We start from the raw sequence: 26,830 nt of genomic DNA, 5'->3' as shown, positions 1-26,830 counted from the left end.
AAGAAAAAAGAATTTAAAAAATTGAAGAAAATCTAAGAGAGATAACAGACAACCATAAGCACTCAAATATCCAAATCATGGGTATTCCAGAAGGGGAAGAAAAAGGAAATGGCATTGAAAATATATTCAAGGAAATAATAGCAGAAAACTTCTCAGGTACAGGGAAAGTCACAGACCTTCAGATTCAGGAGGCCCAAAGATCCCCAAACATATTCAACCCAAAAAGGTCCTCTCCAAGACATGTTATAGTCAAACTGTCAAAACTCAAAGACAGAGAGAATCTTAAAAACTGCAAGAGAGAAGTGGCAAGTCACCTATAAGGGAGCCCCAATTATACTAACATCAGACTTTTCATCAGAAACCCTAAAAGCCAGAAAAGAATGAGATGATATATTCAAAACACTAAAGGACAAAATTTGCCAGCCACGGGTGCTTTACCCAGCAAGGCTATCCTTCCAAAATGAAGGACAAATAGTATATTTCTCAGACAAACAAAAACTGTGGGAGTTCACTACCACATGACCAGCCTTACAAGCAATTCTCAAGAGAGTACTGGGTATGATACCTGAAAAACAACCATCACTGCCATAAATACTCAAGAAAGAACAAAACCTACCAGTAAAACAAAAATGCTAACAATAAAGAGAAAAAATAGTTTATCTATCACCCCAAGAAACTAACAAACACAGAAGACAAACAAAATCAGAAAGAAAGGAACAAAAGATACTTAAGACATCTAAATAAATATCAATAAAATGCTAGGAGTAAATCAACACCTTTCTAAATAATAACTATTACGAAATAATAACTCTAAATGTAAAGGGATTAAATTCCCGACTCAAAAGACACAGACTGACTCACTGGATTAAAGATGGAACCAACAATACGCTGCCTTCAAGAGACTAACCTCATCTGTAAAGACACACATAGACTAAGAGTGAAAGGGTGGAAAAAGATATTCCACACAAATAGAAATGAAAAATGAACTGGAGTAGCAATTCTTATATCAGATAAAGTAGACTTTAAACCAAAAACTATAGAAAGAGATAAAGAAGACCGCCATATAATGATAAAAGGATCTATCCATCAAGAAGACATAACAATCATTAATATATATGCACCCAACGTAGGAGCAGCCAGACTTATAAAGCAAACACTATTAGATCTAAAGTATGAGATAGACATTAACACCATAATAGCAGGGGACCTGAACATCCCACTCTCAACATTGGACAGATCATCTAGGCACCAAATCAACAGAGAAACACAAGATCTAAACAACACTTCAGACCAATTGGACTTGGCAGATATCTACAGAACATTCCATCCAAAAACCTCAGAATATTCATTCTTCTCATCAGCACATGGAACATTCTCCAGGATAGACCACATGTTAGGTTACAAAGCAAGTCTCAAAAAAATTGGAATTATGCCATGTATTTTTTCAGTTCACAATGGATTAAAATTAGAAATCAATAACAAACAAAACTCTGGAAACTATATAAGCAAATGGAAATTAAACAACATTCTACTTAATGACATATGGGTCTAAGAAGAAATTAAACAGGAAATCAAAAAATTCATTGAAACTAATGAAAGTAATGACACATCATAGCAAAACTTGTGGGATACTGCAAAAGCAGTACTAAAGGGGAAATTTATTACATTATATGCCTACTTCAGAAGAATGGAAAGAAGCAAATAAACAAGATAACACTTCACCTTAAAGAACTAGAAAAACAAGAACAATCCAAACCCAAAGTTAGCAGACAGAAAGAAACAATTAAGATCAGAACAGAACTAAATGAAATAGAAACCCAAAAAACAATACAAAAGATCAATGAAACAAAAAGTTGGTTTTTGAAAAAGATAAATAAAATTGACAAACCTTTAGCAAGGCTAACTAAGAAAAGAAGAGAGAAGACCGAAATAACAAAAATCAGATATAAAAGAGGTGATATTACAACTGATACTTCAGAAATACAAGGAATCATTAGAGACTACTATAAACAACTATATGCCAAAAAATTTGAAAATCTGGAGGAAATGGATAAATTTCTGGACACACACAAATTACCAAAACTGAGCCAAGAATATATAGAAAATCTGAACAGACCAATAACAATAAAAGAGATTGAAGCTGTTATCAGAAGGCTCCCAAAAAAGGAAAGCCCAGGATCAGACAGGTTTGCTGCAGAGTTCTACCAAACCTTCAAAGAGAAATTGATACCAATTCCCTACAAACTATTCCAAAAGAATGAAACAGAGGCCATTCTCCCAAACTCATTCTATGAAGCAAACATCACCCTGATACCAAAACCAGACAAAGATACATCAAAAATAGCAAACTATATGCCAATATCCTTGATGAATATAGACACAAAAATCCTCAATAAAATACTTACTAACAGAATACAGCAATACATACACAAAATTATATACTATGATCAAGTGGGATTCATCCCAGGGATGCAAGGTTGGTTCAACATATGCAAATCAATAAATGTGATATACCACATCAATAAAAGCAAAGACAAAAACCATATGATCATCTCTACAGATGCTGAAAAAGCATTTGACAAAATTCAACATTCATTCATAATAAAGACTTTTTACAAGTTAGGTACAGATGGAAAGCATCTCAACACAATTAAAGCCACAGATGATAAGTCCACTGCCAATACCATCCTTAGGAACAGGAACTAGAGAAGGATACCCACTCTCACCACTCCTATTCAGCATAGTGCTGGAAGTATTAGCCAGAGCAATCAGAGAAGAGAAGGAAATAAAGGGCATCCAAATTGGAAAAGATGAAGTCAAACTATCCCTGTTTGCAGATGATATGATCCTATATATTGAACAGCCTAAAGCCTCTACAAAAAAACTCTTAGAGTTGATAAATTATTTCAGCAAAGTTGCAGGAAACAAAATCAACACACAAAAATCAGTAGCACTTCTATACTCCAACAGTGAACTTGCAGAAAAAGAAATCAAGAAAGCTAGCCCACTTACAATAGCCACCAAAAAAATGAAATACTTAGGAATAAAGTTAACCAAGGATGTGAAAAATCTCTACAATGAGAACTACAAACCACTGTTGAGAGAAATTAAAGAGGACAAAAGAAGATGGAAAGATATCCTATGCTCTTGGATAGGAAGAATTAACACTGTGAAAATGTCCGTATTACCCAAAGTGATCTACAGATTCAATGCAATCCCAATCAAAATTCCAATGACATTTTTCTCAGAAATGGTAAAAAGTATCCAGACATTTATATCGAATAACAAAAGACCACGCATAGCCAAAGCAATGCTGAGCAAAAAAAATAAAGCTGGATATATAACATTATCTGACTTTAAACTATACTACAAAACTATAATAACCAAAACAGCATGGTACTGGCATAAAAACAGCCATACGGATCAATGGAATAGAATAGAGAACACAGAAATCAACCCATACACCTACAGCCATCTGATCTTTGACAAAGGCACCAAGTCTACACACTGGGGAAGAGACTGCATCTGCACAAATGATGCTGGGAAAACTAGATATTCATATGTAGGAGAATGAAACTAGACCCATACCTCTCACCATATACCAAAATCAACTCAAAATGGATTAAAGAATTAAGTATACATCCTGAAACAATAAAACTCTTATAGAAAACATAGGGGAAACACTTCAGGAAGTAGGAGTGGGTACAGACTTCATGAATATGACCCCCAAAGCACAGGCAACCAAAGGAAAAATAAACAAATGGGATTACATCAAACTAAAAAGTTTCTGCATAGCAAAAGAAACAATTAACAGAGTGAAAAGACAACCAACAGAGTGGGAGAAGATATTTGTAAAACATACATCTGACAAAGGATTAATATCCAGAATATACAAGAAACTCAAACACTTTTACAGCAAAAAACAAGTATAACCCAATTAAAAAATGGGCAAAGGAGCTGAATAGGCATTTCTTAAAGGAAGATATACAAATGGCCAACAGACACATAAAAAATGCTCAACATCACTCAGCATTTGGGAAATGCAAATCAAAACCACGCTGAGATACCATCTCACCCCAGTTAGGATGGCTAATATCCAAAGGACTAAGAATAATAAATGCTGTCAAGGTTGCAAAGAAAAAGGAACTCTCATACACTGGTGATGGGACTGCAAAATGGTGCAGCCTTTATGGAAAATGGTATGGAGGTTCTTCAAACAATTACAGATAGATCTACTATATGACCCAGCTATTCCACTGCTGGGAATATACCCAGAGGAATGGAAATCATCATGCTGAAGGGATATCTGTACTCCCATGTTTAATGCAGGACTATTTACAATAGCCAAGAGTTGGAATCAGCCCAAATGTCCATCATCAGATGAGTGGATAAGGAAACTGTGGTATATCTACACAATGGAATACTACTCTGCTATAAAAAAAGAATGAAATACTGCCATTTGCAACAACCTGGATGGACTTAGAGAAAATTATAGTAAGTGAAACAAGTCAGGCACAGAAAGAGAAATACCACATGTTCTCACTTAGTTGTGGGAGCTAAAAATAAATAAATAAATATACAAACAAATAAAGGAGGAAGAAGACACAACAATCACAACAATTCCTTGAACTCGTTAAGGCAAGTGAACAGATTTGATGTGGGGGGGAGAAAAAAGGGGGAAAGAGAAACAGGTAAAGAAAGGGACATGAAAATCAACTACAATGTATAGTGAGAAGTTAAAATAAAAAAATTAATTTTTCCAAGTGCTTTTTTATCCATATAGCATCCTCAAGGCATATGCAATATGAATGTTGCAATTTCCATTTCACAGATAAATAATTTGAGGCAGAATGATTTCCCAAAGTAAGCATATATTCTCAACCAGTGAAAGTTGGTTCCTGGGGGTGGGGACTGGAGGATGGGGGTGAAAAAATCTTACATAGTATAATGGTTTGTGGCCTTCCAAAGGGCCACAATATATAAACAGATATACAGTATATATTAGTGGTATTAAAATTTCATTGGAGGAGTGTGATCAGGAAAAAATGTCTAAAAAGTATCTTTACGGGGCAGATTTTTAAAAAAAGGTTGAGAAATATTGCATTAGTGGTAGAGCAAAGAAAAAAGCCAGAACTTCTAAGAATCCCAGCCCGGTATTAATTCCATTAACCTACTTCTATGATTTTAGATCTCTAAGTTGTTAATGTAAAAGTGACCATATTTTCTAGAGCAGTATTGATTTCAAATTATTTTTTTCTTAACATTGATTTAATATACAACTACATAATTTCATCTGTTTGCTCCAGATCTTGTACTATCTAACCCCAATCACAAGATTACACTCATCCCCACAAAATTTTAAACCTCCCCTAATCTTCTACTCTTTCCCCAACTTCCTAACTTTCCTATTATTGGGCCATTGATAAGTTCCAGTCTTTCATCAGCAAAACAACCAATATCCTCAATGTCTCCATTCCTTTCATCTTCTTGCTCTAATGACAATGTGAAAACATGGCTATCCCTTGTCCTAAAATGATATGGTGGCCTTCTGGAGGGTTTTTTTTTTTTTTTCCCCCTCTTTTACACGAGCATATTACAGACCCTAGACATTTAACAGCAATGGGGAGAAAGGAAAACATCTGTTTGAGCTTTGTTTTCTATTACTTTTGCTTAGAAGTATTATACCCTAGATTTTTGCTGGCTTGCTTTTATGTATCATTCAGATGTTTACTCAAATCTATGCAAAATCCTCCCTGACTACCTTATCTAAAGTAGTACTTCTTTTTTGTAAGGGGATCTTAACCCTTGACTTGGTGTTGTCAGCACCATGCTCTCCCAAGTGATCTAACCAGCCATCCCTATATAGGGATCCGAACTCCGTGGCCTTGGTGTTGTCAGCACCACACTCTCCCAAGTGAGCCACGGGCCAGCCCCATAGTACTACTACTTCTATCACCATCTTCTTACCCTGCTTTATTTCCTTCGTAGCACATAAATAAAGCAGGAAAGCAGAATAAAAATAAGATTAAAAATGTCCGTAGAAAAGAGATAAAGGAAAATATTATAATGTCCTTATAGCAGTTATCATTAAAGACTGAAATACGAGAGACTTTTAAAAGATATACCTTCTGATACCTTCTATTTTTTCTACAATGGGTAGAATGAAGTTACCTTTAAAGACGAAATCAGGGTGATAGAAATTAAAAACACCAGGTATAATACGGGAATGATGGGACTGTCAACACTAATTTCTCCCACTTCCACAGAGCCCAGGCTGAGATCTCACTGGGTGTGGAACTTCAGGAGACAGGGATATGGAGGCCACTTTCTGCTCAAGGCTGTTTTGGCCCTTGGCCCTACCTCACGACACACAGCTGCAATCTGGCCTTCATCCATGCAGGTTTCTGTCACCACGTCTGTCAGGGAGCCTCCAGCCAAGTATTCCATGACAACCCACAGCTCATCTCCCACCAGGTAACTGCAGGAGTACAGATAAAGGGCAAGAAGGAACAGTCAGAATATACCGAGCCACAGCAATGGATATATAGAGTAAAACTGCATCTCAAGATCTCTGGAAGACTCTGGTTCTTTACTTGGGGAAAAGCAGAATCTGAGGGAAAGAATTACCACTTTAAATCTCTTATGGATACTCCTGTAAAAAAAACAAAGCATACATGTTCTGTGAAACTCCAAAGGGCAGAACTAAGATCACTAGGTTGAATATACAATAAAATTGTATTTCATCACAACACAAAGGAATACTTCCTAAAATTAGAAAGACTGGCATGACTGCCATACTTCTAGAAGCATTCAAGCAGGAAGCATGCAAACATTTGACAATGATGGGATGTGGAGTCCATATTACCAACATAAGGGAGAGCCACTAAACCTCCCTGAGAGTTCTACTAGATCTGAGATCCATGACACAAAGTACTGGGTCTTGTTCAAGATTCTATCCCCAGAGTCCAGCACAGCAGATGCCAATATTTACTGAATAAACCAGTGAACAAAATGAAAGGTAACTAAATATTAAATCAAATAATTTAAAAAGTCCTTTAAAAGGTATAAAGTATTATATACATAGTCATTATGCTGACAGTGAGCTCAACTTTGAGTGTCTATGATTCTGGGAATGGAATAAATTTAGCAAGGGCTACAAAGCCACGTCTCTTCTGGTAAGCCAAGTCTACCATTTAGTAATGTATCTCTGGACATGAGGTAGAACTGAATTTCAACTCAGGGGTTGGATCACTTATCCCTGTTATGTGATAATTAAAAAGGTCACTTAGCCTGTCTGGTCAATGTTTCCTCACCTGGAGAATAGGACAAATAAAAATAAGCCTAGCTCAGAACCCTTGGACAAAGAAGCTAGATTGGAAAAAACATTTCTTGGGTTGACTTGAGCTATGTCATATGTCATCTTATCTTCATCCTGGTACTGGTGCTACTGCTGGGCAGACAGGGAGACTGTTAAAAATTTTAACAAATGGTCTCAAGCAAAGGGTACAATTTGAATCCTATTCTCTTGACTATTTAGTACTCTTTCCACAAAACTGTGCATTCTTTGCAAATATGTTTTATAATTTTTTAATGTCCACGAAGAATAAAAATAGCAGACTGCTTCTTCAACAATCTCTTTTGAGAGAGAAGACTATGGTGATTTGGATTGTTACGGTCTGAATGTCTGTGTTCCCCCAAAGTCATATGTTGAAAATCTAATCATCAATGTGATAGTATTAGGAGGTGAGGGCCTTTGTGAGGTGATTAAATCATGAGGGAAGAGCCCCCATTAATGGAATTAGAGCCCTTATGAAAGAAGAGACCCCAGTTTCCACTGAAAGCTCTGGAAGGAAGAGAAGAAGGCAGGCAGGCAGGCAAGCACACGGGAAGACAGAAAGAAGCCCTAGAGAGCTGCCTTGCCCCTTCCACCATGTAAAGACACAGCAAGAAGGCATCATTTATGGACCAGAAAGCAGGCCCTCATCAGACACAAAACCTGACAGCACTTTGATTTGGTGCTTCCTGGCATTCAGAACTATAAGAAATAAATTTGTGTTGTTTATAAGCTACCCAGCCTCTGGAATTTTGTTACAGCAGCCCAAATGGATTAAGATATGGACTGTGAAGGTTAATTCTAGATGTCAACTTGGTTAGATGAAGGAAGGCTGAGAAACCTGGTAAAGCTATCTTTTCAGGTGTGTCCATGAGGGTGTTTCTAGCAGAGATTAGTATGAGAGTCTGAGTAGCCTGGGTATGAAAGACCCACCCTCAGTGTGGGTGGGAACCATCCAATCCACTGGGGGTCCGGAGAGAACAAAAGACAGAGCAAAGAGGTGAAGCTCTCTCTCTCTCGATCCGCTGGAGCTGGGATACACTCTTCTCTCCTGTCCGTGGACATCATAGCTGAGACTCTTCAGCTTTTGGGTTCCAGAACTTACACCAAGGACACCATCAGCTTCCCTGCTTCTGAGGCCTTTGGACTTGGACTGAGCCACGCTACCAGCATCTAGTTTATAGATGGCCTATTGTGGGACTTTTCTTCATAGCCACATAAACTAATTCCCCTAATAAATCCCTCTCATATAATTATAACATATCCTGTCTCTCTGACTAATACATGGACCAAAAGAGAATTTAGAACTGGGTAAAAAGTCCTCCAATGGCAATAACCTATTTCCTCCCTGACAAAGAATGTACATTTATGGACTCTTGCCCACACACTGGGAATACAACTGTCAACTTAAACTGGGGGAAGAAATATGAGTGTCCAAGTAACTATCTCCAGACACTGAAAAGCAGAGCCCCTTTTCTTGGGCTTGACATATCACTGTCAAAGCTAAGACAATGCAAAGCAGATTCAGGTTGTCTCAAACACTTTATGGCTACACACTGTGCCAATGGACCTTCAAAAAATCTCATCTCAAAGGTAAAGCCCCAGAGCATCACATATTTGGAGAAGAACAAATATGGATGGAATTCTCCTCTGGGATATCTCACAAAAACCACAGACCTTCATTTGTAACACATTCTCTGAATGCTCAAGTTAAAGGCATCCTCTTCCATGCTCTCATGGAGGTATATTTTTTTTCTGTACCAGACAAGGAGCTATTTGAGGGCAAAGACTGAGCCTTACTTATTTCTGATTCCACAGTATAAGCCTCTGGAAATACCAAGTAAAGGTATGATCAATAAACAATCTATAAGTCTTCTAAACCCCTCCCCAAACTCAAATTCTTTCAATAATTTGGTTCCAGCATTTTGTTGTTTAGATTCCTCTACTGATGGGGAACTCACTATGAGACAGACCATATCCTTACTGACAGCTTTCATTTTTCTTTATCCTGAGCTAAAATCTACTACCCCTATAGCTTTCAGCAGTTTGTCTAAGCTATATATTCTCTGTATAAAAAGTTCTTAAAAGGGATGGGAAGGTTAGTAACAACTTCCAGAGAATTCTTCAAGCCAGTCAGAACCCATATCAAAGAGACATAATCATCTCCAAGAAGAAGGCTTTATTCTCTACAGTACAATATCATGCACCGGGAAGGTCAAAGTCAACTCCTTTCTTTTTAAAGAAACTTAAGCTTACCGGTGTTTTAGATGCAGGAAAAGAAAGCACATTTATGAAATCTGCCAACAAAAGGGAGAGGTAGCTGGTCAATAGAAGTAGTAAAGAAATTAGAGTCCAAGACTTAGTCCAATATCATCTCCACCAATGATATCTCTGAAACCTGGGCAGGAAGCTTAATTTTTTTCAGGTATGATAGAAAAGAGCATGATATGATAGAAAGGACATGTTGGTGCTAGGAATATTCAAATTCATTTTTTTTTTTTTTTTTAAAAAGATGACTGGTAAGGAGATCTTAACTCTTGACTTAATGTTGCTTGGTGGTGTCAGCACCACGCTCTCCCAAGTGAGCTAACCGGCCACCCCTATATAGGGATCCGAACATGTGGCCTTGGTCTTATCAGCACCACACTCCCAAGTGAGCCATAGGCTGGCCCAGAATATGCAAATTCAAAACACCGATTTACTACTTACTGGCTTACTAGGCTTAAACAAGTTATTAACTTCTATAAACCTCTGTTTCCTCATCTTTAAAATATGCATAATATCTGTGTACAACACCCAAGATATAGAACCACCTAAATGTCCATTGATGGACAAATGGATAAGGAAAATGTGGTATATACACACCACAGAATGCTACTCTGCCATAAAAAAAAGAATGAAATTCTCCCATTTGCAACTACACAGATGAGCCTGGAGAAACATGCTGAGTGAAATAAGCAAAGCACAGAGGGATAAATACTGCATGTTCTCACTCATAAGTGGGAGCTAAGAGAGAAAGTAGGAAGGAAAGAAAGACCACAGTGGTGTGTTGGACTTGCAGAGAGAGAGAGCATACCTAGAGATACAAAGTGGAGTGAGGGAAAGGGGGATGGGGAGGGGAATCACGGATAATTGGGTGGGGGACACAGGGTATAACTGCAATTTGCAGTAATGGGCATGCTGCCAGTATGGATCTGGTCATCACATCTTGGGCAAGAGTGGTAACAATCAGCTTTGTATCTCATGAATATTCATAACCAATAAAAAAAACTAAGAAAATTAATTAATTAATTAATTAATTAATAAAATAAATTAAAATATGCATAATAATCCCTCCCTCACAATAAGATAATGTTCTTGAAAGTGCTTCGTACAAAGTAAAGCACAACACAAATTTAGCTACAATCACTATTACTATATTGAAGAACAGAATTTTGATGAGCTGGAGTGATGGGCTGAAATGATAAAAATGGGATTAAATGAAGATAGCTAAAAAGTTCTACATCTCCAGTTCAATGCAAGCTTATGTAAAAATAAATCAGAGATTTCAGTTGCCCACAAACTTACTAGGAGTAAACAATAAAACAGGCATCCTAAAAAACAAAACAAGAATAAAATTCATTTGTGTTCAGTTTGAAAGAGTCCCACTCTCTCCATAGTGGTCAGATCTCAAATGAGACGTCTAGTACTGAACATCACATTTTAAGGAAATACAAACTAGAAGTTATTCAAGAGAGTGAGCAGGATAAGGAAAGAGTTGGGATGTAGAACTAGTTAAGGACCTAAACGTCTGACTCTAGCAGATGGGCTGAAGGGCTTCCCTGAGGCAGAATAAACAGTACTAGGATCAACTGTTACAAGATACGGGGTGGTAGGGTTCAGCCAAACCCAGAAGAATCTTCCAGCAAACAGAGGCATCCAGCATTACACAGGGTCGGACTCAGAGCTCAGCATCACAAATGACTCTTAAATGGAGGCAGTTCTGCGTGTTGGTATTGCCCTATCCTCTAACAGCTCCACTACCTATCATCCCAAAGGCCCTGTCCCTCTGATGGGACCCATCACTCCATACCTGTCCAGGTAGTTCACAATATTTGGGTTCTTGTTTTCCCTCATGACCAGGATCTCATTAATAATCAGCTCTTTCTTTGGCTGCTGCTGAAGATTCATCTGCTTAATAGCCACCTGAAATCAGAGTACATTCAATGTGCAACCAGAATCATTCAACATTCGCTGAGCATCTGCTAAGTACCAGAACTTAAGTACTAAGGAAACAAAGATGAATAGGATACAATCTTAGCCCTCAAGTAATTCACAATTTATCAGTGTAGACCAGTGGTTCTTAAAGTGAGGTCCCTGAGTCAGCAGCATCAACATCATCTGGGAACTCATTGGAAACAAAAATTTTCAGGCCCTCCTCCAAACCTACTCAATCAGAAACTCTGTGTTTTAATAAGCCCTTCAGGTCATTCTGATATACACCAAAGGTTATAGGATCAAACTTTAGTGTAGGAAAATACTTTTAAAAAATCACAATGTAAAAACAGAAGTTTATACATGCCACAGAAATATAAAATAAGGCAAATACTCTTTCAATCTGCCAGTGTACAGGGATTTCATAAAGGGGAAGGTGACACTCTGAACCTGGTGTAGAAAGATAAATCACAGTTGGCCAGGTTAAGCTTAGGGAAGAGTCTCTAACATTTATGTGTAAAAAGATCAATAGGTTTTTTGTCTATAGAAATAAAACAAATTTCCACATAACACAAATATAAGGTACACTTTTGTTTTCAAGGCACTTTGCATCCATTTATTCTATGTATCAGGTACTATATAATGTGTTCTCAAATTTGCTAATTCATTTAATTCTCAGAGACACCTTGTGTGTTAAGTATTACTAACCTTTCAACAGATGAGAAGACTGTGCTTCGGAAAGAATATGTGACTTGTATACACAGCTATTCAGTAGCAAGGTCAGGTTTAGAACCCTCAAAAGTGATGCCAATTTATCCTGCACACATAGATTAATTTTTCCCACAGTATACATTTGATAACTCTCTCCCCTGCTCAAAAACATAAATGGCTCCTGGTTGCCTAGAAATGTTCCTCAGCCCAACATTCAAAGTCCTCATGATCTGACCTCTTACCTTACTTCCCACTGTATTCCTTCATACATTCCATGTTCTCCAGTCTCCCTGACTTTGTTCAGGATCTTCTCCCCATCTCAAATATCTTGCATCATTTCCATACATTCAAAAGCTACTTACGCTTTGTATCAGGCCAAAGGAAACCTCATTCTCCAAATCAAGTATACTTTTTCTCTTCTTTAAAGCCCTATAAAATCATATTTATACCTCTCCATGGAACTTAGGACATTCTACCTTGCATGCCAATTAATTAGAAGTGATATTTGTGTGTGTGTTTGAGAAGCTCAATTGAAAGCCCAGAATCCCCAGTGCCAAGCACGAAGGCTTGACTCACACAAATGGTGCTCAACAAATGTTTATGAAAAGAAAGAAGGAAAGAGAAGTTAGTGAGTTGATAAGTACTTTGTTTTTAAACCACAAAAAATCAGCAATAGGCTACCATATCCCATAAGAGAATACTTTAAATTATTTGCTAAATGTTCATTCTGTAGAGATATTTTCCATTTTTCCTGCTCAGTGGACAAGAACATGAACATCTAATAGAATTAAACTGTCTTTCCAGAGCAGCAAGAAGTATAAAGAATGAATGATTCAAAATTTTATGTGAAAAACCTGACTCTTATTTCTTCAAGTCAAGTATGAGCAGCTTCTGCAGAAACCAAATTAATCATTAAGAATAGAAATGATTCTTTAAAACATTCTGACCACCTCCATTCCCTACCCCAAGTGAAAAAAATTGCTTTGAAATGGAGTTTGTTATTAGGTTAGGATTTTGGCCTGGTTGTAGCTTTCTATGACAGGTGAGGATTAGTTTTTCCTAATGTTTGAAAAGCAACACGTTAATCTAAAGACATTAAGTATAGTAAGCTCTTATTACACATATTGACTGGAGCCAGAAGAGTGCCTTTGGAGTTCCTCAGGCCATCCTGGAGGATGGGACAGTGCTTATGAACCTTACAGTGGTCACTGCTGGCAGCAGCAAGGAAGAAGAAGAGAGGCAGGTAGAGGCTAACATGGAGGCTAGGGTAGGACACTGACAATCCTTTTCAATAGCTACTGACTAACTATAGCCCAAGCTAAATGCCCTTCACCTTATCAGACTCCACCTATTCAGGCTAACAGACAGCACTCCTGTAACAGAAGAAGAACTGGACCTGAACTCTGAAGACCTAAGCTCTGGGAATGATTGTCACGTACTGACCTTGACCAATCACAAGTTCTCTGAGCCTCAGTCTCTTCATCAATACATTAAGCATAATAATCTCAACCTGATTCCCCTCCCCTCAGGATTGTTTTGATACTAAAATAGTGGCCAATGTATAAGTGAAGGATTTAAGTAATAAAGTAAGACAACAATGAAAATGGCAATCATAGTACTAATAGCATTTGATAAATACCTGGCACAGAGCAGCAAGAATGACAGCAGCAACATTCCTACCACTACAGTTTATTGAATGCCTACTGTATACTAGGCTCTGTGCTAGGCTCGCTATTTATATTATCTCAGTAAAAACTAACAATGACTTTGCCAAGTAAAAAATCATGATCTGTATCTTCAGGTAAGGAAATTGAAGCTAAGGCTTATAAGAAAATTACCTAAGGTCATAATCAATGTCCACAGGTCCATATGATTCTAAAAGCTTTTCTAGTCTGTTCTTTCTATTATACATATTCCCTCTAAGAACAGGCTTGAAAAATGATTGTTGGATCTGTAACTGGAAAATTTCCCAGCACTAACATGCTAATTTTCCTATATGTGACAGACAATAGCTCTGCTCTTCCCAGCTGGATAACTTCCAAAAAGCACTCACTCACAAAGACTGAGAACATCCTGCCAGCTCCACTAAAGATTTATACTCCCTGGGGCAGGAAATGAGGCCTTTCTGACCACACTGCATTAGCTACTCTGATGGACTAGCTTCCATTCATAGTTTTGTAACCACAAGCCAGGCACACAATGAAATCAAATTTCTCTTTCCTGTGGCCAGCTTCTCAAACATGCAGCTTCCACGACTTCCAGGAATCATCCATTACCTTCCTGCCTTCCATCATGGGCTGCAAACCTAAGAGGCCAGTAACAAGATGAGAAGGGGCCCTAGTGCCTAAACTCATCTCTGCTGTGTCCTAGCTGCACAGTATGCACAGGATTAGGAATCAAAGGATTCTAACCCAGTTCCTGCTAATCACTGATAGCACAACCCTTGAAAAAGTTATTTACACTCCCTGAGCCTCAAATTCCTCATCAGTAAAAAGGAAATAACGTTACCTACCTCATACTGTTCTTTTTAGAATTGATATAATCTCCTCTTTCTTATTTATGCATCAAATTTACCATTTTTAAAATTGGCATGATAATACCATCCTTCCTTCCTCATTATTTTTAGTTTAAGGCAGATTCCTGTCAGCACTACAAGACTTTTATGTGTACACAATTGAAATTATGGCTGTTACATTAATATATGATTTTAATGTCTGAGTGCTTGCACAAGACTGAATCTTTCACATAGTTCTTAACACAAGGTACAGCATAAAGCAAATGCTCAGGAAAAGCTTTGTGGAATAAATAAAAATGTATATGAATAAAAATGAATAAATATGTAATTCTTAAAGTTAATGAAGTATTTTCATAAGCACTGCTTTACTGAGTTCTTTCAACACTTTGTGAAGTATATATTACCATACAAATTTTATAAATAAATAAAATTCAGGCTTAGAGAAGTCAAATGACTTGCCCGAGGTTGTATAAGCAGCTAAAGGTAAGCATCTAGGTCTTTGGATTCTCATCTTAAAGAACAGTGAGTAAATCCTTAACCATGATAATGATTTTAAAAGTTGACTTATGCTAGAGGGAGCCTGAGTATTTGGCTTTTAACACTTGTAAAAGACTCCCAAGAGCCCAGTGAGATATTTGCTATCCCTATTAACCATGACTTTTACAGTATACTAAGGTATTTCAACCACCAAAAATATATAAGCAGCTTCCTAGCAGCTTCCCTCAGAGAAGCCCAACTCTATTTTCACTGGAAGAGGAGGTGTCTCTCTCAACCTCTGAGTCCCAGTATCCTTTGAACTAAGAACTTCTCCCAGGCAGCTGCCATCCACAGCCCACCTGCTCTGCAACCAAAGAGTAGAATACAAGGAAACCCCAAGTACTCTATATTCCCCTCATGGCTTCCTTCGGCTGAAGACAAGATCTTGGGCCAGCAGGCTTTAGCAATAAAGTCAGAGTTCTCCTGGCTTAACTAAACGAGAGTGACAAAGAGGTGCCTCCAAATAAATGAGGACTTCAGTGTCCAGTGGAATCCTGGGCACAGTAACGGCAGGACTGCTAGATAAGGAGTCAAAAGACAATGGGTTTAAATCTCTTCTATATCAGATTTCTCTCCCAAGCATCAAATCTGTATAAGTAACTGTCCACTAATCAGTTCTACAAGAAAGTCTCTCAGGCAGTATCCAACCTCTTCATTACTATACCTCTACCTTTTTCTTTTTCCTTGAATAATATTACTCACTTCTACATCACCCTTATATTCAATCACCAAACCTCACAAATCTAACTGCTAAGTATCTCTCTCTCAAATCCATCCATTTCTCTCCATCTATACTGTGCTATCACCTTAGTCCAAACCATCATCTCTCACCTGAAATTATACAATAACCTCCTGACTCACCTGGTCCACTCTCATTCCCTCCATTCTGTTCTCCACACCATAGCTGCAGTGACTTTTCCAAAATCTATTTAAGTTTCATCATGTTAGTCTACTATTTGGTTCCAGTCTGCTATAGTGAGAAACCAGAAGTGTCCCTATTGAGCTAAGAAGGGCTAAACATTAATCCAAAATAAAAAGAAACAGTAGAACCAAAGGAACAACAGTTGGTGGTGGATACTCACCTCCTGTCCTGTGGCTATATCCATTGCAGTGTACACAGTGCCTGAAGCACTGAACAACAGGTAGGGGAGAAAGAAGAAAAAAAACACAGGTGTTCAATAAAGTGATATATAAAGTCAAAGGCAGCTTTACACACAATCTGGCAGCATAAATGTTCATAATAATAACAGCAAAAATAATCCTCCCACGCTCCCCAGCAGCCCTCCCATTCTCATATTTGAGAGTATGGGGCAGTAAAGAGAAGATAGGCTCTAGTAGCCAACAGACCTGAGTCCTAATGTTGAACTTCTACCTAGTGTCTACAGTCATATGATCTTGAGGAAGTTATTTAACTTCTCTTAGCTTCACTTTTCTCATTTGTGAAGTGAATATGAGTATATAAGAGAATTTAAATGAATTAGTTCATGTAAAGCACTTAGCCAAGTACCTAAAATATAACAGGTGTTCAATATATACTAGTTTCCTGCTCCTGCTTGCTCCTCTCCTCTCCTCCACCACCCTTGGCAAGTTGGTTTAATTTCTTGTGGCTTCAGACTCTTCTCTGTAAACAGAGATAAGATCAGATCTGTGATTTTCAACTGGGGGTGAAGGGAAAGGGTCCCTAGAGAGAATTTCAGAATGAGATTGGGGAGGGGTGGGAGATGGCTCATATATTTATCAAAAAAAAGATACAAAGTTCTGGGGTGTCAGCAAAGTTCTCTTTCTTAAACTGGGTACTGGTTACATGGGTGTGTTCACTTTTTGAAAATTCATTGAGTTGTAAACTTACATATGTTATCCTCAATTAAAATTTATATTATAAAACTATAACTACTAAAAAACTATAAAAACTTAAAGAACCACACTACACAATCTAAAATAATCTCAAAGTGCCCTTCTCACTCTGATATATACCATGACCCTTTAAAACCAGTGTTTTTCAATCATTTATCCGGCCAAGAGATATGTGAATTTGATTTTCTGTAGTTTATATTATATGAAAAGTTTTTAGTTTTCATTTTTTCAAACATAAAATGATATTAAATATGCTTTTTAAAACACATATGCTCCCAGAAAATCTGATACTATTTCTATTACACCCCCAAAGTAGAAGGACCTCATCAGACATGTATACGTGTATGTATGTTTATGTACATTCACACATACAGAGAGAAAGGAGGGGAGGAGAGAGAAGTGGGGGGAAGAAATGCTAGACAAAATGCTAGGAAAGTAATGTTTATTTGAAATAACTAAAACCCTCATTTTATGCCTACAACCATTCTATGGGTTGAATTGTGCCCCCAAAGATTCATGTATTAATCTCCATTGTAACAGTGTTGAGGGTGGGAAATCCTATTGTGGTAATTGAAAGGTAGTGCCTTTAATAGGTGATTGGATTGTGAGGGCCATGCCCTAGTGAATGGATTGATCCATTCATGTAGTAATAAGTTGAGGGTTTGATGGGTGGTAATGGGCATGGTTCTGATGGCTTTATAAGGAAAGTGAGTGAGCAGGTTAGCTCTCTGTCTTATTCAGCCATTCTCGCCATGTGATACCCTGTGTCACTGTACAGCCACCACCAAGACAGCCCTCACCAGATGTGCCCCCTGAACTGTGGACATCCTAGCCTCCAAAACTGGAAGAAATAAGTTCTATTTCTTTATAAACTACCCAGTTTCAGGTACTCTGTTATAAGCAACAGAAACAGAGTAATACAAACCATGTACCCTATATATTTATAGGAGAGTCATTTGCAACACATATTTGCAACTGTACATGCCATATGTCAAGTACATATGGATATAATTTGAAGAAATTTAAAATTCTGATCTATTGCAAGAATACATTCTAGGCAAGCCCTGAGGTTATGCTTCCCAGAGAAGTCAGGTCAATTGAGAGGGAAAAGTCACTTGTAAGTATGCCTTGCAGTTAGAAATTATGGTCACCAGCTCACTAACCACACTCTTTAATTGGGACCCTGGCTACATGCCTGTACACTGTGATCAAAAGATATTGGCCATCAAATAAGGACTGGACTATTTGCATTGCCAGTTATTTCTTCACAGCCTGATCATACCACCCCTAGCCATCTTCTGTCATAAAGTTGGTGTCTATCTTCCTATCCCCACCCCTCCCTGATCCTACCAGATATACCATTCTTAAAGGACAAACATTCCTAAACGTCAGTGGACTGGATATTTTGGGATCATGTCCCTTGAGAACAAAGTTCTAGAAAACTACTCAGGCCCACTGGAATAGAATACATGTATGATTAGACATATGAATGCTGGGTCCAAAAAAATAACGATCTTCAGGACTTAAAGGGCAAAAAAAAAAAAAAAAAAAAGCAAGCAAAATTATAATAGAACCAATTTATCATTGATGTGGCATTTATATTTTTAAAATTATGGAATGTGGAAACATCAGCACAGGTGCTTACTAAATATTTCATTCTTCTCTTAGTACTAACAGACCTGTCAAGTAAGCAAGGAAATAACATTTTGCAGATGTTGCCTACTTACAGACCTCATACATCTGTAATTAAAAAAAAAAAAAAAATCATAGAAGTTTTGGAGATAAAAGGCTCTCAGTCCATGAATTCTCTTCCTTAAATTTACAGATGAAGAAACTCAAAGTCCAGAGAAGGGACCTGATTTGTCTATACTTGTTCATGCACCTTTCTGCTATATTCTTAATATCTAAATTTAACTTCCTAAAAAAAATACCATCCCGCATTACTCTGGGTCAAGCAAAATAATTTCTTCGCAAGGTGTTAATTCCCTTACACCACTTCAGACTCACAAAACCATTTCTAATAGGAAAAACACTGGAACTAGGAAAAATGAGATCCACTCAAACCCAGAGTTGTTTTGAGGATTACATTAAACAGATGTAAATAACAGGTGTAAAATGTCGAATGCTGTACAATTATAATATCACTATATTATGTAATCTTTTATTTTATTTTCAGAAGTTCTTGGGTACATAAGAAAGAAAACTGAAACAAAATTTCATTGACTTCATTACCAACAATGCATTCATTCCACTAACACTGACAGCCTACTATGAGGCATTTTTATTTTTCAGTTTCTTTTAAATTTTAGCTTTTTTAGTAGGGCTGTAGAAATCTCATTATTTTTAGTTTTTATACAGAGGTATAACTTACTTAAAGTAATTTGCACAAATCCTAAGTGCACAACTTGATGATTTTTTATGTATATATACATCCATGTGTTCACCAACATCCCCCTGAAGGTTCCCTCATGCCTCTTCCCACTCAACACTCTCCTCTCAGAAGTAACCACTACTCTGATTTCCATTACCATATACTAATTTTGCCTGATGTTGAACTTCACATAAATAGAATCATACAGTATTTGCTCTTTTTTTTTTTCCTTCCTTTTCTTTTCTTTTTGGCTGCTAGCCAAACAGATTGGGATATCTGTTCTTTTATGTCTAGCGTTTTTTGCTTAAAATAATGGCCAAACACTTTTAAAAGACTTATCACAGTACATTGTAATTCTTTGTTTGCCCATCTCCTTCTGTTGACTTGAGGTCCCTGAAGGCAGAGATTGTATCTGATTCATAGCTGTACTCACAATGCTTTGCACACAATAGGAACTCAGTTAAGATTTGCTGAGTTCAGTACACTGAGTGCAGCACACAAGATGCAGAGAAAAAAACAGAGAGCAGGAGTCCTGAATGCTGGCATTCACATAGAAAAATAGGTCCCATTACACTAGCAGAAGGGTCTGTAGTTCTGGGTCCTCCATTTCATATTAGTGCCGATAGGTCTCAGTACTAGGGCAAACAGGGTTCATCTGGAAAAGCAGAGCTGTAATTTGGGAAGCTGATTTTGTGCTATGAAAATAAATGGCTCCCTCTCTCACTGCAGGGGTATTTTTAGCAACATGGTTAGCTAATGGCACATCTGTCATATTAAGCACAATTCTGCCAAACCTAAAGTGAGCCCAACATAATAGTTCTGGATGGGTGAGGGATAAGGTGGAGAAAGAAGAAAAAGGTTTATGAGAGGCAAAACAAAAGTAAAATCATATATACTAGCACACACAATTTCAAGTCATTTCTCCAGAGAAAGAAAATGCCCTACTAACCCTTGTCCAATCTTCTCAAATCGTGTATATTTCTTCTTAGGATCACCCACACTCACTATGCTCCCTTTGAAAGAAACAGAGAACATGAATCATTTTTTTCCCAGATCAAGACACAAAACAGGTCCCAGTTCCCCTAGCCCCTGCAGTCAGCAAGGATTAAAGAACTAGCTCCAATTCCCAAAAAGCATACTTAAGCAGGCCATTAGCTCCTCCCCCATAAGTCCCAACCAAAAGTTTCATCTCCTTGACTGCTTTTATTCACAGTAATTAATTCCCTTTCTTAAACTCCTAAAAGCCAATCATTCATTTTTTAAAATTCAGTCGTTCAATAAATATTTACTCATTTACTATGTACCAAGCCATACGTTGAGCACTAGGAATAAAGAGAGAGATGAGACAGCTTCATCTTTTGATATACTGTTGAGATATACTCCCTGCTCTCAAAGAACTCAATCTCAGTAAGGACACAGACAAGTAAGCATAAACTTCCATGAAAATATAATTGCTGTGATAAATTCCAAAGAGGTACAGAAAGAGGCACAAAAAAACAGACTGGAAAGACTTTAGAAAGGTGATATCTGGGTTGATTTTTACAGGATAAGTAGAAGTTAGGCAGGGAGAGAAAGGAGGGAAAAGAATTACAGAGAAAGTAGAGAAAAGAAAGTACAAAGATAGAGAGGTATGAGAGAGCTCACCCAGTTTCACAACTTGTATTCTAGAGATGGGGAAACTGAGACCCACAGAAGGGAAGTTACTTCCCCAAGGTCACATGGCAAATTGGTGTCACAGTTAAGATCAGAAGTTTGGTTTTTAGTCTCCCAGTCCAATGTGCTTTCTACTAATAACGATTACTAGAATTTGGTACTTTTCATATACATTATCTCATTTGACTTATAAATGAGACAGGTATTAACATCCCTGTTTAAAAGATGAAAAAAAAAGAGGCTCAGAGAACAGTAGGAAATTGCCCAAGACATAAGTCAGTGGCAGGGCTGGAGCTTCAACCCAAGTGTCATAACTCCCAGGCCAGTCTGCTTTCCGTAATTCCAAGTATTACTGTTTTAAAAAAAAAAAAATCTGGTTTAGGGAACAAGACTACACACAGAAGTAAATAGTTGACTAGGTGAGTGGTTTTTCTTACCTCATCATTTTATGAGGGCTCTGGGCAAGTACAATTTTTAAAAAGTGAAAATTTTTTAAAAAGTCAAACAAGAATTATCAAGAAGTAGAGGGCTGCTAAACTAAAGACTCAAAATCCTCACCTTTGGAAAACAATGCCAGTTTGCAGATTTGGCCAAATCAGTCACATCAAATCCTTTTTGGAAGTAAATAGGTATAGTAAATAAATTAAAGTGCTTGTCAAATGATTTTTCTAAGCCCACAGATCAACCTAGTCCTTTCTTCTAACATTAATTCTTCTGCAGTTTACTGAAACACAGATGCAAGCTACAATAATATACCCCCATTTAGTCTGCTAAAGAAAGTTTCCACCTGACAGCAAGAGGCAGCATGCTCTACCTGCAGGAGCACAAACTTGTGTTCTAACCTCAACCTTGTCACTTTTTAGCTGTGTGATTTTGGGTAAGGTATTTAGTCTCCCTGAGCCTTAACTACCTGAACTACAAAAATGAGGATAATAATGCCTGTCTTCACAGGGTTAATGTGAGAATTAAGTGGGGGAAAAAAAAATCAAGAAAATATCTTGCTTGTCATTTGGTACATAATACAGGTTCACAAAACGTTAGTGTCCCTTCTCTCTTTTCGTGAGAGGTGGCAGATCTGTCTTCCTAGTCAAAGGCAAATATCAATAATCAATCACAAAAAAAAAATCAATCACAGCACTCTTTCCCACCAGGTACAGACAAAGCCTCAATCTTTCTCAACACAATGTTTTAGACTATACAGTAGATAAAAGCTATTTGTCATCTTCAAAACCCATGTCTAGGGGAGAGAAGTTCCTTGCCCTTGAGGTGAGCTATCCATACTCTCTCCCATCACATCCCCATCCTAACATGATATCCAATCAGGATTGGTGAGACAGGGAAGGGAGGTGCATGGGCAGAGTGAAGAGAAACAGTCTGTGGCTAAGGTATCAAGCATGGCCAGCCAGCCACGCAGATCAAGCCTAGGACCAGGATCTTTATAGCAGCAGAATTCCATCTCTGTGCTTGACCAGTCATAGACCAAAGGAAGGTTCAGAAAGCTACACAGTTCTTACGTAATTTCTCCAAGATCTCCTCATCAGACATTTTGGGCTTCTTCTTCTGCTTCTCAGTATTCCGGGTCAAAGCATCTGATGGAGTGGTGTTCTCAGTAGGTGAAATGGGAGATGTAGCCACGTCCCGAGTTGGAGTAATAGGGAGTGGTTCAATCACAGACCGTGTGTGTACCTGCATTGTTGGTGCAAAATTTTGGCAAAGCCAGCCTTTGTTAGCATAGTGAACCCCTCTTAGATATAGGGTTAGAACATCCACAGAACAAATCCCAAAAAACTTGTCCTTTCTCCTGTGTCAAAATCTATATTACTCTTCATCTGCACCCAGGTCCATCCTCTCTGGGTAAAATGGCCTTCCTTGTTCTCACTGTACACAATGGGACTGAGAGTCTCAGTTCTCAAGATATTAAATAGAGGCTAGACAACACTCAACAGAAATTATTTAAAGGAGATTCTATCATTAGATGGGAATCCCCTTCATCTGTAACACTTTATGCTTTCCCGAGCTGAAACAAATATTGTATATTTCCATAGCACTTTGCACTGCTAATGTAACACTTAACCTTATCCTCTGAGTTACTCCCTCTTTAAATCCTGAACCCTTGCAGAAAAAGAACTACCCTTCTTCTTCAAGATGCAATACGTAGTGATTTAAAACACAGACTCTGGAACCTGACTGCTTGTGCTTAAATCCCAACTCTTATTCTTACCATCTGTATGACTTTGGGCAGGTTACTTAACTTCTCTGTGCTTCAGTTTCCTCATCTGTAAAATGGTGATAATAATGACATCTATCTTATAGGGTTGTTGTAGGAATAAATTGATTAATATGTGTGAAATGATTAGAATCATGCCCAGCAGATATCAAGCACTCAAATTTTACCTCTTAAAAATATTGCATTTCCTATTCATTCATTTACTTAACAAACATTTATTGAGAATATACTCTTTGCCTCATCCTGTACAAAACGCTGCCCCTATCCTCTCATTCTTGTGAAGGAGGTGAGAAAGTCATAGCTACAAGGCAGAAAAGGATAAATGCTATAAGAAATGAGCAAACTATATTCCACTGAGGTTCAGAAGAAGCGATCACAGTTTTATTTCCTTTCCCCAGGAGATGCTTCAAGGTATTTATCAGATTTTTATCATAAAACTATCACAATTATCTTTTGGATGGTCTATAAGCTCTATAAGGACGGGGAATGTGTTATTCATCCCTGAGTTTCTCCATCTAACAAAAAGTAAGCATTCAAGTAAATATTTGATGGAATCAATGAATAAATAAATGGGATCCTTCAGCTGGATCTTAATGAATAGACAGACTTTTAATAGGTTGAAATGGGAGAGAACTTTCCATGTAATGGGAACAGCAATGAGAGATCAGAGACTATGACTTCTTTCTTGACTACTCTAGCATAATGATTTCTCGATTTTCTATTCTTGTACCTGTAGACAAACTATATGACATGCACCTAAACCTATACTTTCGTGCCTTATCTTCCTCCTTTGCTTCTCCTGATATGATTCCTTGAAAACAGAAACTCTGCCTTTTCCTTTTCTAATATTCTTCTTCTCTGGCTCCTAGCACTGTTCTGCATACATAAAAAATGCACTGTTCTATGGTGGAAAGCAACCTGGACTTGGGGTTAATTACCTGCTTTCAAATCCTGGCTGTTTTGCTTACTAAGAGACTTTGAATAGATCAATTTACCTATCCAAATCTCAGCTGCTGCTTCTATAAATTAGGAATTAACAATACCTTTTTAGAAAGAAATGCTATGAAGGCCAAATTTATCAATCCATCCATTCATTCGATATTTATTGCCCTCTATTACCAGCCAAGAACTATGTTAAGCACTGAAAATACATATATATGGATTTTTTCTACTTTTGAAGAGTTCATGGTTTAGTGGGAAAAAAATGTTTTAAATCAGCGTGCTTACAAATTTAAAATGGCCATATTAATGAGATATTTCAACATCTCTCCAATTTTGAAGCCCATTTTTCTTTAAAGTGACTTTATGACCTTTAAGGAAAAGAAGATTCCACAGATCCTAAGTTTGCATCCTTACAAGTCATCTAATTCCCTTGAATTTCCTCCACAGATAGAATGACTATCTTCCATAAACATTCCACCAACTTCTGCTTGAAGACCCCTCTGAATACTCTATTCCAGAGGCAGTCTTTTTTCCCCCCCATTATCAAAGAGTTTAAGTCCTAGATGGTTCTTTCATTACAGAGCACTCATCATAATAAAAATCCTACATAAACAAACACTAGTAGAGTATCATCTGATAGTAGGTCAGTGCTCAATGATACTAAATCAAGGAAAAGGCACAGGGACCAGATTGTTCAAAGCAAGGGTAGAAGAACTGTGGCTATTCTGAGACGCAAGAACCTCAAAGGAAGTTAAATAGAAATTACTGCCAATATCCGGCATTGAAATGTACTACTGATGTGCATATTAATAGCACTAATGTATTTATAAATTCTCTTGGGTCTTTCGATATCATCAATGATGCTCTAAAAGGCAGAACGCTGCACATTTAACAGAGAGGAAAAGATCTGTAGCAGGACAATTTGTTGCTTCCCAGGAGACTGGAATAGTTTATGTTAGTCCTGCGATAAGTAACATCAATTCTGTATATCTTCCTGTCCTATCTGGAGAGTTAGCTAAGTAAACCAGGGCTGGATTGGAATAAACACCAATTACCTAGGACACTTCAGGACTATCTGCAAACCAATGATAAATAAATTCACCACTTGTCTTTAATCATACAGAAAGTATCTTTAATCAAGGTGATTCAGTGATTGCACCAGCTCCAAAATATAAGGATCTCTACCAGAATATTAAACTTCTAGGCCTCAGCACCAACCCCTCCTTCCCCCTCCCTGCTCTAATAAATCACAAAGCATCCAGGTTTCTAAAGACTCACCGATTTTGTGTGCTCTGGGCGTGGAGCAATCACTGGAGGTGGGGTAGCATCATCATCATCATCTTCATCTTCTGAAACTGGTGGCACTGCAGGGGTCTCAGACACAGTCTTCACATTCTATGCAGGGAAGAAAAGCCAGATTCATGCAGTCCAGTTGACTCAAAACTTAAGCTATCAGGATCACCAGTCCCCTAGAAGAGACCTGATCCTGACACACCCTCTGAAACTCACCTTAGCTTCCAAGCTCTCCACCTCTATGTCTAGTCTCAGGAACTTAGTCAGCTTCCCTCTTTTCTTTTAGCCATCACTATCTGCTCAGTCCCTTTGGGCTTCCTTCTCCCACCCAAAGCCTAACTGTGGAATGGGAAGCCAGCTTCCAGCTTCTCTACCTGCCTCCCCCCCATACAACCCCTGAATATAAGCTCATAGTTCTTTCTCATTCTATGAATTTTACTCTCCACAATGAACAGATAATAAAGTACAGAAAAGGATCAAAAGTTTGGAATTTTTCAAAATTTATCATTACAATTCCTTACTCCTTCCTGATATGATAAATGAAAGTCTGAACAGGATTTTGCCCTCTCTTTTTCCTCCCTTTACCAAAGCCTCCTGGACCCATTATATCATCAGGGCCCTCGCCTCAACCTGAAGATACAGAATAGGAACCCCTTGTCTAAAGAAGACAATGGGTTTCTCCTCAGAGTGGATACTATCTATTTCACTAAGCTTCTGCCTTGCTTTAGAATGAAACTTGCGGGCCGAGCCCGTGGCGCACTCGGTAGAGTGCTGCGCTGGGAGCGCGGCGACGCTCCCGCTGCGGGTTCGGATCCTATGTAGGAATGACCGGTGCACTCACTGGCTGAGTGCCGGTCACGAAAAAACGACAAAAAAAAAAAAAAAAAGAATGAATCTTGCCAGTACACTAATTATAATCTGTGGCAACTTGATTTTCCCATGTAAACTGTAACAGAGCGGGCCAAGAGTGGCAGGTTTTAGGGCAGGTCCAAGCAAAAATCTCGTACTGCTACTGTTTACCACACAGATTCAAGAGACAGAGTGGTTCCAAAACAAGAGATTTTTTTTTTTTTTTTTTTGTCGTTTTTTTCGTGACCGGCACTCAGCCAGTGAGTGCACCGGTCATTCCTATATAGGATCCGAACCCGCGGCGGGAGCATTGCCGTGCTCCCAGCGCAGCACTCTACCGAGTGCGCCACG

The 26,830-nt window shown here is 38.0% G+C and overlaps 1 protein-coding gene across 4 annotated transcripts in view; it reads right to left on the bottom strand.

The window, feature by feature from the left end:
- PAK1 (p21 (RAC1) activated kinase 1) overlaps nucleotides 1-26,830 on the bottom strand; it is a 96,688-nt gene that overhangs the window by 12,281 nt on the left and 57,577 nt on the right. For all 4 annotated transcript variants that reach the window (XM_063093444.1, XM_063093445.1, XM_063093447.1 and 1 more), the window contains 6 exons: nucleotides 25,616-25,732; nucleotides 22,683-22,854; nucleotides 20,465-20,528; nucleotides 16,373-16,421; nucleotides 11,406-11,518; nucleotides 6,361-6,478 (listed from right to left, as the gene is read on the bottom strand). In XM_063093444.1, coding sequence (XP_062949514.1) covers nucleotides 6,361-6,478; nucleotides 11,406-11,518; nucleotides 16,373-16,421; nucleotides 20,465-20,528; nucleotides 22,683-22,854; nucleotides 25,616-25,732 — 633 coding nt within the window. The remainder of the gene's footprint in view (nucleotides 1-6,360; nucleotides 6,479-11,405; nucleotides 11,519-16,372; nucleotides 16,422-20,464; nucleotides 20,529-22,682; nucleotides 22,855-25,615; nucleotides 25,733-26,830) is intronic.

The sequence above is a fragment of the Cynocephalus volans genome, chromosome 4, assembly GCF_027409185.1.
Source record: "Cynocephalus volans isolate mCynVol1 chromosome 4, mCynVol1.pri, whole genome shotgun sequence".
Lineage (NCBI taxonomy): Eukaryota > Metazoa > Chordata > Mammalia > Dermoptera > Cynocephalidae > Cynocephalus > Cynocephalus volans.
Note: the sequence above shows the minus strand (reverse complement) of the source record. Positions and strands in the feature narration are given on the sequence as shown.